Here is a 15230-nt window from a genome sequence, read left to right on the forward strand (position 1 = left end):
TGTTTGCGCTGATGGGCAAGTTTAATGAATAAACTTTGATAATAGAGATTTTCTTTTTAGGAGGGTTTAAGTTTTATGTGAAATTCTAATTTGTATTTATAAGTATATTTGGATAAAAACTACAAGTCAGATTAGTCCAACAGAAAAGGACAGTTAGGACAGTTAATTTACTGAGGTTGTTGGTTCTTTTGTTTTTTGAGAGAACAGCCAATTTGGAAGCTGGAAGCCAAAACTGTGGTACCTTTAAGTGTTCATACATTATTTCATCTCAAAATATCTATGTCATAGAATAATAAAGATGAAGTGAGTCATACTTAAATTGTCTGAATATATAGGAGATACTAACCTTTATCATTTTGGAGTTTTAGGGACAGAGTCTCACATTGTAGCCTTGGCTGGCCTGAACTCAGATATCTGTCTGTATCTACCTACCTCAAGTACTGGCTCTGTGTTATACTCCCCACCCCCAGGCAGGGTTTCTCTGTGTAACCCAGGCTATTCCAGGCTGCCTTGAATTCAGAGATCTACCTGCGTCTGCCTCCCTTGTCCTGGGATTAAAGACGCCTGCCTTGACTCTGTTTTCTTTAAAGAACATGGTTGTTTAGATATATGTAAGAACATATTATTAGTGACTTAAGAACAAGCCAGGTGTATTGGTGCCTATACATAGTTCCAGTAGACCGGAGGTCAAGGTGGGAGGACCACTAGCTTCAGGCTGGCCTTCATTACAAAACCCCAACTGAGCTGCACGGTACACTAGTCTCAAGAAAGCCAAACAAAAGAAAAAGATAAGCTGGTGTTACTTAGTACACAGGCTTATTACATGGAGTGTATGATTGAAGTTTGTGGTTTTTTTTCACTCAGTTAAATGTATTTCATAAATTCTACTGAAGGAGCCTTGGCAGATTCTTTTGTAAATACGTTATCTAAAATTTTGTAAGTTGGCAGTATCTTACTGCTATCAAAAGAGTTTGCTTGCAGAAAGCCCTTAGTTTGATCCTGATTGCTAGTAAAACTGTATAATTTCATTACTCAAGAAGTAGAACCAGAAGGATCAAAAGTTCAAGGTTTTCTTGGCTACATAGCAAATTTGAGGTCAACATGGCATACATGAGATCCTGTTTCTAAAAAAAGAGTTTTGCTAGGCATGGTGGCACCTTTGATCCCAGATTTAAAGACTGAGGAGAATTGGGCTGAATTAAAGAAAAGAAAAAAACAGGAAAGTTTCTTGAAAAATATATGCCTTGAGCTTTTTCCAGAAAGTGTAACTAATTTGGAATGTGAACAGTGTTTTATGAACTATTTCCCCTATTGAACATCAGTGTCAAATAAAGATAAATTTCTTTCTTTTTCTTTTTTTAAAGATTTATTTATTTATTGTGTATACAGTGTTCTATCTATCTGTATGCTTGCAGGCCAGAAGAGGGCACCAGATCTCATTACAGGTGGCTGTGAGCCACCATGTGGTTGCTGGGAATTGAACTCAGGACCTCTGAAAGAGCAGTCAGTGCTCTTAACCTCTGAGCCATCTCTCCAGCCCCCTAAAGATAAATTTCAACCACTATTTAAATAGAAGGCCAAATCTTGCTTTTCCTATTCTCTTTTTTTCCCCTTATAATCCTGTCTAATTTACATAAAGCTCAGTGTAAAAGTGCTTTCTGTAGTTTTTTTAAAATGACTTAGTAAAATCCCATGGTTAACTGTTAAATATTTTGCTGTATTATGTGTTTTAGGCCATGACCACAATGTCTCTTCAGTAGCCATCATGCCTAATGGAGATCATATAGTGTCTGCCTCAAGGGATAAAAGTATAAAAATGTGGGAAGTGCAAACTGGGTAAGTAGATTTAGTTGGAAAGCACTAGCCAAAAAGATTCTAAAAATAAAACAGAATTATTTTGAAAGTGCTTAGTAATTTCATCTTTACCCAGGAATGATCACTGTGGCATACATATATAGTTGAGGGTTGGAAATGTAGCATAGTTGTAGAGCACTTGCTTAACATGCACAAGGCCCTAGCTTTCATCCCCAGCACCAAATTAACAATTTATTCAGACTTATACATCTGCATCTCAAAAAATAACTTCCTGTCTACAAGAAACACGTGTGCACTATAAAAATGATTCTTCTTCTTTTTTTTAAAATATTTTATTTATTTATTATGTATACAATATTCTGTCTGTCTGTATGCCTGCAGGCCAGAAGAGGGCACCAGACCTCTTTACCGATGGTTGTGAGCCACCATGTGGTTGCTGGGAATTGAACTCAGGACCTTTGGAAGAGCAGGCAATGCTCTTAACCACTGAGCCATCTCTCCAGCCCCTGTAAAAATGATTCTTAACAGCCAGTCTATGAAGTGTCAGTTTCCTATTTTTTTCGTTTTTTGGTTGTTTTGTTTTTAATGTTTTTTTTTTCCAAAGTGATCTCTGGGTCTAAATTAGAATTTAAATAAGATTTATGCTGATATACCTTTGTATATATCTTAGACTTGAAGTTTTTAGTTTTGAAAATTTTTGTTCCTTCTATATTGTTTACCTAAATTCTGTATTTTGTCAATTTGTGGTATTTCATGTCAGCCTATTTTAGCTAGTGTTTGTTGTTTGACTTCTGGCTGGTGCCCATTATTTATTAACCAATATTTTACATTTATTTTGTTGACAAGCTATAATTTCTCTATCTAATGCTATTTTCTTTATCCTGGTTTGTAACTAATTTTGTATCACTTCTGAAAAGTTTCCTAATTACTATTTATTCACAATGTATATTATTACTTACATTAATAGCTACTGTGTGAAGACATTTACAGGACACAGAGAATGGGTACGTATGGTGCGGCCAAATCAAGATGGCACTCTGATAGCCAGCTGTTCCAATGACCAGACTGTGCGTGTATGGGTTGTAGCAACAAAGGAATGCAAGGCAGAGCTCCGAGAACATGAACATGTGGTAGAATGCATTTCCTGGGCTCCAGAAAGTTCATATTCTTCCATCTCTGAAGCAACAGGATCTGAGGTACTGTCTGATTTACATGTCTTTGTATGATTTTCTTACTGTGCCATAAGACAGAGCCTTAGGTAACTTCTGATTCTCAGTCTGAGATTTGTTAATGTGCCTAAGACTGTAGCCTAGAATTCTGAATTTTGAGTATTTGCTCTTTCCAGTTGTCTTTATATATATATATATTTTTTTCCCCCTCCCAGTCTATATTTTTAAAGCAGTTATTATTGAGCCAGCAAGTTTGCTCAGTAGGTAAAGGCGCTGGCCACCAAGCTTGGTGACCTGAGTTTTATCCCTGGAACTCACATTGTAGGAGGTGATTCCCTCAAGTTGTCCTCTGACCTCTACCTGCATGCCATGGCATGAATTGTGTATATACACAAATAGACATAAAAATCTCACCATTGATTTAATTATAGACATTGGAGATCATCTACTAAAGATTGATTATTTAAAGCCAGTTATGGTGGCCCTATAACCTCAGCAGTTTGGGCCAAAGGCAAAGATCCTGTCACAAAAACAGAACAAAGGAAAAAAGAAATATACACTCACAGACCCAGAAAAAAAAATGGGAGAAAAATTGAAAAGCAACCAAACATAAACTATATATTTTTTTGTTTGTTTTTCAAGACGGGGTTTCTCTGTGTAACTGTCCTGGAACAAGCTAAGCAGACCCTAGGATGGCCTTGAACTCACTTGTATCTGCCTGCCTCTGCCTTCTGAGTACTGGGATTAAAGGCGTGTGCCATCAGCCTGTGTCTTAATAAAGCTGTCCTAAATGATTTGCAGGGGGGTGGGGTTTCTCTGTGTAGCTTTGGAGCCTGTCCTGGAACTAGCTCTGTAGACAGACCAGGCTGACCTCGAACTCACAGAGATCTGCCTGCTTCTGCCTCCCAAGTGCTGGGATTAAAGGCATGCCTCACCACCGCCCGCTGAATTTTTTTTTTTTTTTCCCAGGCAGGGTTTTACTATTTAGTCTTGGCTATCCTAGAACTCACTTTGTAGGCCAGACTGGCCTTGGATTCACAAACATTTGAGTATTGGGATCAAGGGGATGCACCACCACATCTGGCTCTAAATTAACTTTCTATTTGTAATTTCTTCATTTGGACAATTACAAATTCTAAATAAAATTCTTTATACTGCCCTCTGGTGGATACATGCAATATATAATAAATTTGATGTTAACTATCTGTGTGTCTGTGTGTGTGTGTGTGTCTGATTAAAAATCCTTTTTGAGCATAGACTTGATACCAAGCCTGAAACTTAGGGCCTTCTTCATGCTAGGTGAGTACTCTGTCACTTAGCTAAATATACCTAATCATGATTGCAGAAGTCATAAACAGTACATTTAATCATGGTTAGTTTTTCTTTGTAGGCTAGGTGTAGTGTCAGAACAGTTGTGTATTTAAATAGATGCAAACAGCCTTTATGTAATATTTGGAATAAATATAATAGAAGTTGTTCAAGTCCTTATTGTTTGCATGGGAAAAATAATTTTTATATTTTCTGTAGACTAAAAAAAGTGGCAAGCCTGGACCCTTCTTGCTATCTGGTTCCAGAGACAAAACTATTAAGATGTGGGACGTCAGTACTGGCATGTGCCTTATGACTCTTGTAAGTTTGCATAATCTTAATACTTCTTTGACATCTTCATTGTGCTGCTTTTAACTTTGTGGATTAGATACTCTGTGCTTTCCTACAAAATCTCCATTCTGGGACTTTAACTCCTGTATAGATTTATAAACCTCCTTAAAGTTTTGTAATTGTACTGGTAGAGTGATGTTCTACAAGATGCAGTATTAAATAAATCTATGAAACCAGTCAGTACTGGAAGGGGGAGGGTCTTAGCACACTATAATATCTACTCTGTAGGAGAAAGATGTTCTTACAGACTTGTTTACTTTTTCAAGATATTTGCATCTTTACTCCATTTGTTCTAATTCTTTAGTTGTCATTTCTTTGTTGACATTTGTTAATTGGTTTATTTTCCTGGTGTGAAATTAATCTAACTTAATGAGTTAAAGGTACTCAAATCATTGTAACAACATTGGAGATTCCGTATATGAAGGGGTAGGTATTGGACATTCTGGTTTGGCTAAGGAACTCCAAGTGGAACTGTGGATATTGCTAACCTAGTAGCAAATCTTATAATATATAATTCATAGTTCTAGAAAGTATTAACCAGCCGGGCGATGGTGGCGCACGCCTTTAATTCCAGCACTCGAAAGGCAGAGGCAGGCTGATCTCTGTGAGTTCGAGACCAGCCTGGTCTACAGAGCTAGTTCCAGGGCAGGCTCCAAAGCTACAGAGAAACCTTGTCTCAAAAAACAAAAAAAGAAAGAAAGAAAGAAAGAAAGAAAGAAAGAAAGAAAAAGTATTAACCAGGGGCCTGGAGAGATGGATCCAGAGGTTAAGAGCACTGACTGTTCTTCCAGAGGTCCTGAGTTCAATTCCCAGCAACCACATGGTGGTTCACAACCATCTGTAATGTGATCTGGTGCCCTCTTCTTGCCTGCAGGCATACATGGAGCCCAAATGTTGTATACATAATAAACAAACCTTAAAAAAAAAAGTACTAACCAGATCTTTCTGTAGAATATGACTGACACACATAATATAAAGAATTAAAGAATTGATGAGAAGGAAAGATGGGAAAGGAGCAGGGCAGGACCAACCAAAGCTAAGTAAGTATAAATACTGGAAAAGGAAATCTACTAATACAAGCAAATGGTGACCACCTTTGAACCCAGCACTTTGAGGCAGAAAGATCTCTAAGTTTGAGGCCAGCTTGGTTTATAGATTGAGTTCCAGAACAACTAGGGTTACATAGAGAAACCCTGTCTTGAAAGACAAAGATAAAAGAAATTTACAGCACTCAAGAGGCAGAGGCAAGAGATCTCTGTAAATTTGAGGTGAGCCTGTTCTATGTAGAATTGCAGTTTACCTGGGGCTACGACATAGTCCAGACCCATCTCAAAAAAAAGTAACTGTATTATGTTCTAGGTTCATTTGTACCATGTTAGAAAATTGATCTAGTCAGTGGGATTAAAGTGTTGGGATTAGCATGTGCCAGTTCCTGAATAGGCTAAAAACATTGGAACCTCCTGAAGCAGGAGTTATACCCAATTGTGAGCTGCCTGTCATAGGTGTTGTGAACCAAACTCCGGTCCTCTAAAAGTAGCAGCGCATGTGTTTAGTCATCTCTTCAGCTCCTCTACATGCTCTTTTTTGGGGGGGGGGGGTGCTGGGGGGGATTCAAGACAGAACTTACCTCTCTGCCTCCGAGTGCAGGGTTAAAGAAAGATGTGAGCCACCACTGCCTGACTTCTTGACATGTTCTTAATTGTTCAGTTATCTCTTTGGCTCCTCAGTTTTTAATTAATTAATTATGTTTGTTGTGTGATGTTTTACTTTTTTTGGCCTTTTGGGGTCTACCATCCAGCTCCCAAATAAACACACACAGAAGCTTATTCTTAGTTATGAATGCCTGGCTTATTCTTAGTTATGAATGTTTCTATCCAGCTTTTCTTATGTTATCCTAACTACCTCTGGACTTTTATCTTTTTCTGTTTCTGTATACCTTCTTTCTCTGTGGCTTGCTGCGTAGCTGGGTGGTTGGCCCCTGATGTACTCCTCATTCTCCTTCTATTTATACTCTCTACCTGCTAGCCCTGCCTGTCCTTGATCCTGCCTCACTATTGGCCATTCATCTCTTTATTAGCACCATCAGGTGTTTTAGACAGGCACAGTAACACAGCTTCACAGTTAACCAAATGCAGTGTAAACAAGTCACACACCTAAAAATATTATTCCTAACATATTTTAGTTTATCGAAAATAGAATCTAGGTTTTGTTTTTCGAGACAGGGTTTCTCTATGTAACAGTTCTGGCTATCCTGGAATTCACTTTGTAGACCAGTCTGACCTCATACTTGATAGTGTCTAGTTTTAATCTTAGCATTGGGGAGGCAGAGACAGGCAGCTCTCTGAGTCCAGTATAGCCAGGGCTACACATAGAAACCCTATCTCAAAAAACCCCAAAAAATAAAAAAAATTAAAAGTATTATGTCCCAAATGATACTTAAATAAGTCAAATACCTTTTGTCTTTAAGGTGGGTCATGATAATTGGGTACGTGGAGTTCTGTTCCATTCTGGGGGGAAGTTTATTTTGAGTTGTGCTGATGACAAGACTCTCCGTGTATGGGATTACAAGAACAAGCGATGCATGAAGACCCTCAATGCGCATGAACACTTTGTTACCTCCTTGGGTATGTACACATTTTGAGGTTTCTGAGCATTTGAATTTTGGAGTGACAGATGTAAGTTTATATAACCTTGTGAACTTTTCCAGGTAAGGAATGATCAAGTTCTTCGAGGGTAAAATAGAAAGGGAATATTTTAACCTTGTGGGTCCCAACCAGTGGCTTTAACGTTTCCTTTCTAGAATTAAGCTTATAGTAAAAGTATTGTTTTCTCTGTTGTACATTGGTTTTAGAAACTAGACTTGTGAAAATGGTATTTGGTGATCATATTCTTGATTGGTAACTTTTTATTTCCTATTAGTTTGTGAATTCATCAGAAGAAGTGCTGTGGATGTTACTCAGTGGTATAACACTTAGCATATCTTGACTGAGACACTATTTCAGTCACCAGTACTGCAGAAGAAGAAGAGCAAAAGAAAACTTTTGGTGGGGGGGGGGGATTTTCGAGACAGGGTTTCTTGGTAGCTTTTGGTTTCTGTCCTGGAACTAGCTCTTCTAGACCAGGCTAGCCTCGAACTCACAGAGATCCGCCTGCCTCTGCCTCCTGAGTGCTGGGATTAAAGGCATGTGCCACCACCGCCTGACCAAAAGAAATCTTAATAGTAACCTGGGGTACATAGCAAGACCCTGTTTCAAGAAAAAACAAATAGGACTGGCAAGATAGAGATAGGTAGATCAGGTAGAGAAGCTTTGGGGCAGGCACAAAAACCTGTTTGATCCCCATATCCCAGACAATGACAGGATAGAACTGAGAATTGTCCTCTGACCTCTGTACTTGAGCCTACACACACACACACACTGAATAAATACTTAAAATTAGGCATTGTGACACATGTGGGCAGCAGAGATAGGATGATCATGTTCCAAATAGGGATATATGGCAAGACCCTGTTTTTGAAGAAAAAAAAACCTATAGGACTTTCCTGTGACGAGTAAATACCGTCATGTACTAGAAACCTAGGGAATTGCATATAAGTGTCATGTCCTTGGTATCATTTGGAATTCATGAGAATGAATTCATTATGTTATAGTATACTAGAGTATGATGGACCTTATGGTGACCACAATAAGGCCCTTGGTAAATTAGGTAGGAGAATCAGTTGTTAACATAAAGCATTAGTACTAAGCCTGGAGCATAGTATTCAGTAAGTGGGTATGCTAAGTGTGTCCCTGTTCATATTTCTAAGCACCATTTGAGGTGGTACTTGTGATACTGAGTTGAGTTTCAACTCTTCTGGGTTGGTTTTTTTGTTTGTTTGTTTTTTAGAATATTTTTATTTATTATGTATACAGTATTCTATCTGCATGCCAGAAGAGAGAACTATTATTGATGATCGAATTATTGATGGTTTTAACCTACCTTATGGTTGCTGGAAATTGAGCAGCCAGTATTCTTAATCTCTGAGCCACCTCTCCAGCCCCAAGTTTCAACTTTCCTAACCCAACTGATAAGCTCAGTAATTTCTAGGAGTATGGTGTGTGTATAAAGGAAGTCATGTGGAGGCATATGCTCATAGAATTTCAGTGCATGGAAGCTGAACTGGAAGAAATCAAGTTCAAGGCCTGCCTGGGCTATATAAAATACTCTTGTCTCAAAAATGAGCAAAAAAACTCTTATCTGGCTTAGTATGGTTTGAAAGCACGCCTTTTCTTTTCTCTTTCAGATTTCCACAAGACGGCACCCTATGTGGTTACTGGCAGTGTAGATCAAACAGTAAAGGTGTGGGAGTGCCGTTGATTGAGTCTCATTTGGTTCTTCCTCCCTTTTTTTCCTCTGGATGCACTCTGATGATACCATGGTTACCCCATTTGAGCTCTGTTTAAATAAATATTGTCCTTTCATGTAAATTATTCTGGATGTAGATTGAGCTTATTAAATGTTACACACAAAGTATTCATGCATGGTGAATCCAAATTGTATACTGTAAATTACATATGTTGTCTAGAAGTACCATAGGGTTTAAAAACCTGGGCTGGCATTGGTCACACCAGGCCTACAAGGGCAGAAGTTGAATAAATTGAACTAGGGCACTAAACTGAATAGTTGACAGTGTCGTTTTATGTTGGATTATTAATTATTGTTTTTCTTCCTGCTATCTGTTGGTGCCTGACTTGATGGCCTCATTTTGGGAAAAGTTGTGGTTATTAGGGCTTTTTCTGAAATGTGTATCTATGTAACATCACTTAAGTGTGCTTAATAAATCTTTAAGGGTGTTAGATAAATAAGACTACAATTCAGAATCTTTTGCTCCATCTGTGTAATTAATGGGGATTACACATTGAAGTTTTTGTCATGACCCCTTTGCCAAATCAATAGGATATGTTTGTTTTGGCAGCCTATCAAGCAAAGGCTAGTGGTATATTTATGTAAGAAAATGATCGTAACTCTCAAGAAAAATCTCAGCAGCTAATAATAGTGAATCCTTTTTTCATTTGGGTCTTACTGCTTTGTAAACAGGTCAGGAGAACACTGTCCTACTCTAAGCTTCTCTCCACACTAGACATACTTCGAGTTGTATTCTCCATACTGTTGGACTGTATAGTCATGTGACTCCCCAGTAGAATTTGATCTTCCCATTGAGTGTCATGGTAAAGATAAATCACTGTGTTTATGATGTTTTTAGGGATGTGCAATGTGCATTTCAGAATGACAAATGCTGACAAAGTTGCGTGCCCATTTAAAGGAGCAAGAAAAACAGCAGTTTCCAACATGAACCTGAACTGCTTCACTTAAAGTTATATAAAGTGACAGGGTTTAATGAAGCGTGCATAAAAATAAACTGGGTTTTTTCATCTTTGTTTATATGTAAATGTTTAAGTATATGGACCTATCTGTAAGTGGATATGTCTATATATGTATATCACACATACAACCTCCATGTTGTTGGGTCTTGAATTTTTGAAGAAGTGCTAAATCATATGAGTAGAGTAAACCTTGCTGTGGATTACCAACCACAGCCATGCTTTTGATGCTTCTGGCTCTGAGGGGCTTTTCCAAGCTAAAAGAAAGCCACCTCCTTTATTCTCCACTCTAATTCACCGTTTTATACATCCCTGATATGTTGTATATTTTGATCCAAAGTTACTACAGTAGAGTTAAGAGCATTTTGCCCATGACTTTTGGAACACTATTCCATTATCAGTTGTTAATAAAGAATTCCATTGCCTAGTTAACCAACTTTTTCTTCTAAGAAAATCAGTTTCAAAAGTTAACAGAAACAGTGAAATAACAGTGACAGTTTAACAATGATAATTTTTATTCATTTTTGTAATATATGATTTTTTTAAATGTCCCTTTAAGTATTTAAAGGAAATTTGATTCCTGAAAGGACAAAAGATGAGAGTTAATGTACTGTAGATATACGCAGAGGTTAGATCACTAGGAGCAGCTTAATGTCTAGCATGTGTCCTTGTTCATCCACTTGTTTGCTCTTAATACTCCTCAGACATGTCTCTAGAAAGGAAAAGTGTTTTGAGAATTAAATGGCTATTTTTGAGGACAAAAACTCAATCTTGATTCCGCAAACACTGTAGGTTCGTTTTAAGGGCAACATTGCCTCACACCCCTGCTTACATTGAAGTCTTTTTTTCCCTTAGCTGTTCCGACTGGATTTTTCTCCAAAAGCTATGGAAAATATCTTTGTTCTCATTTGCTGCTATTTCTTGTCCTATTTCAAGAATATAAATACATAGAAATGGTGCATCTTAACATTTGTTTGTGTTTAAATGTCTTGTCTTTTAATTCAGTTTTAGCATGTAGCAACATGAATTGTTTAAGGGTAAGCCACAACATCTAGACATCATTTATAGAAACAGTAAAGAATGGTACCAATGTAGCGGAGCAAAGCTGCTGTTCTGGGTTTCTTCCCCTGCAGCGGTGACTCACTGACAAGGGAGGAGGGAGTGCTCTGTAACAAAGCTGTCCTTACTTGGGAGATCACCACAGCCTGCTGCTTAGCTGAGTTATTAGACATCCTCCACTTAAGCAGCAGCGAACAATGAATCTCAGGGATGGTCCACAGCTGGATCCAAACATAAGGAGCCCTGTTTGAGTAATGAAGGGGGTGGGGGGAGGGGGCAACATCCACATCAGGCGTCAGATTTGCAAAGGTTTCTTGCACTGTTGTTTGACACTGCCCTGTTGATGCCCTTACTTTTATGTTACTGTTTTCTCTGCTGTCTACCCCTGTGCCTTGCCTGGGATAAGGACAATGATAAAATTACTGGTTTGGGTTATAAGTAGAGGACTTTATGAATTAGTTAGCGGTTCACTGCTGCTTTGTTACTTTTTCAGTCAGGTTGGCCACTTACTAAGAAACAAAAAGCCGGTAGAATTGTGTCCTAGGATGATTGTTGACTGTGTGTGTAAACAGACATTCCAGTGCCACCTATAGCACAGCGTGCCCAAAAGTCCCAACCGCATGGAGAGTGCAAGCTGCAGAAGTTTGTGTAGACATGGCCTGGAGAATAGTTGCTTTTGACTTGGCATCTTGCACTTTAGGAAACCAAGATCGTCCTGTCTGCATGTGGTGTGACCAATGCTGTGCCTAGAGCATTACCCACAATTGCTAGTGTGAGCAATCCGTCCTGGGTCATGGCGCACTGTAGTCCTTTGGAAGCTTTGACTATAGGCTCACCAAGCCCAGTATCCTGTTTGCCTCTTTCTGTTTCCATGTGAATTTCCAGATAATACCACTCACTAAAAAGCTTATTTTTTTTTAATTTAAAGAAAAACTATTTAAAAATAAGGACATTTTGTTTGTTGGCAGTGGTGGCTTGATAATTCTTAAGCAACTGAAATTGAAATAGAAGGAAAAGGCACTTAAAATGGTTACTCCTGCTGTCCAGCTGTATATAAATAAAGTCAATGTGTTGGTTAATCTAGATGGTGCAAAGAATGTCCTGGTAGACAAGCAACATGGGCAAAATTGGAAGAAAGGTTTTGGGTTTTTCCAGTGGGCTGGGTGGGGTGGGCTGGGGACGCTGGACTCACAAGTCACGACTGGAACTGGCCTTTTTATCCTTCCACTGTATCATGTAAGTAGCTGCTTTCTCGCCTGCCTATCCTTCAGGCTCCCCAAAGCTCACTCTGAAGATGTTAGAAATAAACACAAGCTCTATAAGGTAGAAGTTGATCCTGACACTGACATGAAGGCAAGCGCTGATTTCATATGAACGTTGCGGAGGTGGTAATCGGAGGAAACAGTTCCCCAGATTGTAAGAGTTCACTGAAGATATCGACACAATTTTAAAAATCAGTAAAGGAATGTATATAATATTGCTCTTGTGTTTTACAGTAAGATTTGTTGCTCTCAGACTGTGTAAAACAAAATTTATTCATGTTTTCTGCATATTAAAAATCTTATTGTACCAATTGGTAAACTATTAAATGCCTATAAAACTAGATGTGCTGGGGTTTTTTCAATGGGTATTGGGGATGGGACTGTTGCTTGTGCACAGATCTTAAGATCTTAGGAAGTGAGGCGCTTTTTTTTGGGCACAGAACAAGATATAGTTGGCCATGCTTCGGAGCCTTTGGGAGCTTGGCTAGTACTATTTTGTTGTCTACTGTCTATCTGGAGGAAGCAGCACACAGTAGGGGTCTTGTAGCAATAAGCTTGAACAAAGCTAGGACTGCATTGTGTAGCTAAGCCCCACCCTTCCCTTCTAGCTGCCTGTTCCCTGTTAGACTCAATCCCAGAGTTGAGGTCTCTGCCCATTTTGTTTCTACGTGATCCTTTTATCTAGCATCTCTTTCCTTGGAGTTGTAACTATCCTTAATGTTTTAAGTTTATGAAATTACCAAAATACATCTTCATGCTCATAACTGCTCTAGATGCCCTGACTCTTCCTGATAGTGCATATCCTTGGTTATCTTCAGCCTTTTAAGTACAACAGCACCACCTCCTGTTGGAAAGAGCCTTCCCAGCAAGAGAAGCTGAGCAAGAATGTATTTGCCAGCTTTTCTGCTTGACTGGTAAGAGCCTAACATTGGATTTGACCGCTTTCCTTCTGATTAGAGTTCTAAATTTAATATCATATGCTATTGTGGTGACTTTGAAAGCACACATTGGCCTCTTGCCAATTTTCCCTGCTCTCAAGGCAGGGAAAATAGCTTTGTGTCCACAATGCCACATCCATCCTTCTTGGTTAGTCTGGTGTAAACTGAAATGTGGGGGCATGAATTAACTGCTCACAGCAGTTCTGTTCCTGAGCCAGCGTATCATCCCCAGGGAATTCATTAGACATGCAAATTCTAGCACACACACACCCCCCCCCCGACCTACTGAGAGCCAGTACTGACCAGCCTTTTGAACGTGTCCTCCAGATTAGCCTGAGACTTAAGTATGAAAACAACTTCTGAATCAAAGCTTAGAACAAATGTCTCTCCATCCAGGGTCCCACAGCTAGGTTTTGAGTTCACACACACACACACCCTGCCCAAATTTCCCTGCTCTTGTGCTATGCAGAGATTGTATCAGGATGCCACATCCTAGTTTCTGCCTGTTGTCATTTCTGTGTGGTCACTTAGGCCTCTCAATGAACATTAGCCACAGAATGAAAATAGCTGTTTGAATTTGAGGGGTGGGGGCTGAGATAGGATTTCTTTGTATAGCTTTGTCTGTCTTAGAATTAGCTCTGTAGATCAGGCTGCATTCAGAGATTCACTGGCCTGTCTCGGAACACTGGAATTAAAAGGGACACCACCACCATTAAAAATTTTAATACTTGTCACCCTTAAATTTTTTTTAAGTATTTATTATGTATACAATATTCTGTGTCTATGCCTGCAGGCCAGAAGAGGGCACCAGACCCCATTACAGATGGTTGTGAGCCACCACGTGGTTGCTGGGAATTGAACTCAGGACCTTTGGTAGAGCAGGCAATGCTCTTAACCGCTGAGCCATCTCTCCAGCCCATCACCCTTAAATTTCTACATTAATTTATTTGTGTGCACTTGTACTACAGAATGTGAAGGTCAGATCATTTGGAATGGATTCTTCCACCAAGCTGATTTTTGGCACTTTCTACTGAACCATCTCACTGGCAAGATGATGCCTTTTTATTTTTTATTTATTTTTTCGAGACATAAAGGCAGGGTCTATGTAAGCCTGAAACTCAAGGCATCCACCTCTACTTTTTGTGCTGGGACTAAGCATGCACCACCACACCTGGCTGCTTTAACTTTTTGAGAAGATAGGAGGTAGTTTTGAAATGGTCTTTGCCTACCTCTGGCTATCTTGGAATTCCAGTGATAGCTCTGCCTCAACATGCACCACCACAACCCCAGCTTCATGATGGTGTCAGTGGAGTACTTCACTCCACTGTTTTGAGGTAGATCCAGGTGCAGAGCTGCTCTGGCTCACTTTAAAATACTTTATTCTCGCTGGTAGTGGTGGCTCACACCTTTAATCCTAGTACTCGGGAGGCAGAGGCAGGCAGACCTCGGTGAGTTGGAGGCCAGCCTGGTTGGTCTACAAGAGCCAGTGCCAGGACAGGCTCCCAAACTACAGAGAAACCCTCTCTTCAAAATCAAAGTTTATTCTCAGCTATAGGACACACAGGAATTCCTGAGGTTATCTTGGAGGCTTCAACAATAGCTCCTTATTACTTGAGTTGTCAAAAGATCTTACTGGCCAGTGAAATGGCTAAGCAGGTTAAAGTGCTTGCTGTCCAAGCCTGACCTGAATTCTGTCCCAAGTCATCCTCTGAGTTCACATATGCATTGTCTGTACTCAAATTATCTACACATAATTTAAGATTTTATTTTTTTCGAGACAGGATTTCTCTGTGTGACAGTCCTGGAACTAGCTCTTGTAGACCACGCTGGCCTTGAACTCACAGATCTACTTATCTCTGCCAAGTGCTGGGAATGATGCCATGCACTGCTACCGCCTGGCCTTTTTTTTTTTTTTTTTTTTTTTTTTTAAAGCCAGGAAGTGATGGAGCAACTTTAATTCCAGACCCG

General features: G+C 39.3%; 1 protein-coding gene across 3 annotated transcripts in view; it reads left to right on the plus strand.

Moving 5' to 3' along the window:
- Positions 1-12665, plus strand: part of Pafah1b1 (platelet activating factor acetylhydrolase 1b regulatory subunit 1) — a 48265-nt gene extending 35600 nt beyond the window's left edge. For all 3 annotated transcript variants that reach the window (XM_041665834.1, XM_041665836.1, XM_041665837.1), the window contains 5 exons: positions 1734-1836; positions 2783-3011; positions 4512-4613; positions 7111-7267; positions 8926-12665. In XM_041665834.1, coding sequence (XP_041521768.1) covers positions 1734-1836; positions 2783-3011; positions 4512-4613; positions 7111-7267; positions 8926-8999 — 665 coding nt within the window. In that variant the 3' untranslated portion in view covers positions 9000-12665. The remainder of the gene's footprint in view (positions 1-1733; positions 1837-2782; positions 3012-4511; positions 4614-7110; positions 7268-8925) is intronic.
- Positions 12666-15230: the final 2565 nt, after the last annotated feature.

This window comes from Microtus oregoni, unplaced genomic scaffold, assembly GCF_018167655.1.
Source record: "Microtus oregoni isolate MIOR12 unplaced genomic scaffold, Mior012 000015F_ref0000493, whole genome shotgun sequence".
NCBI classification, from domain to species: domain Eukaryota; kingdom Metazoa; phylum Chordata; class Mammalia; order Rodentia; family Cricetidae; genus Microtus; species Microtus oregoni.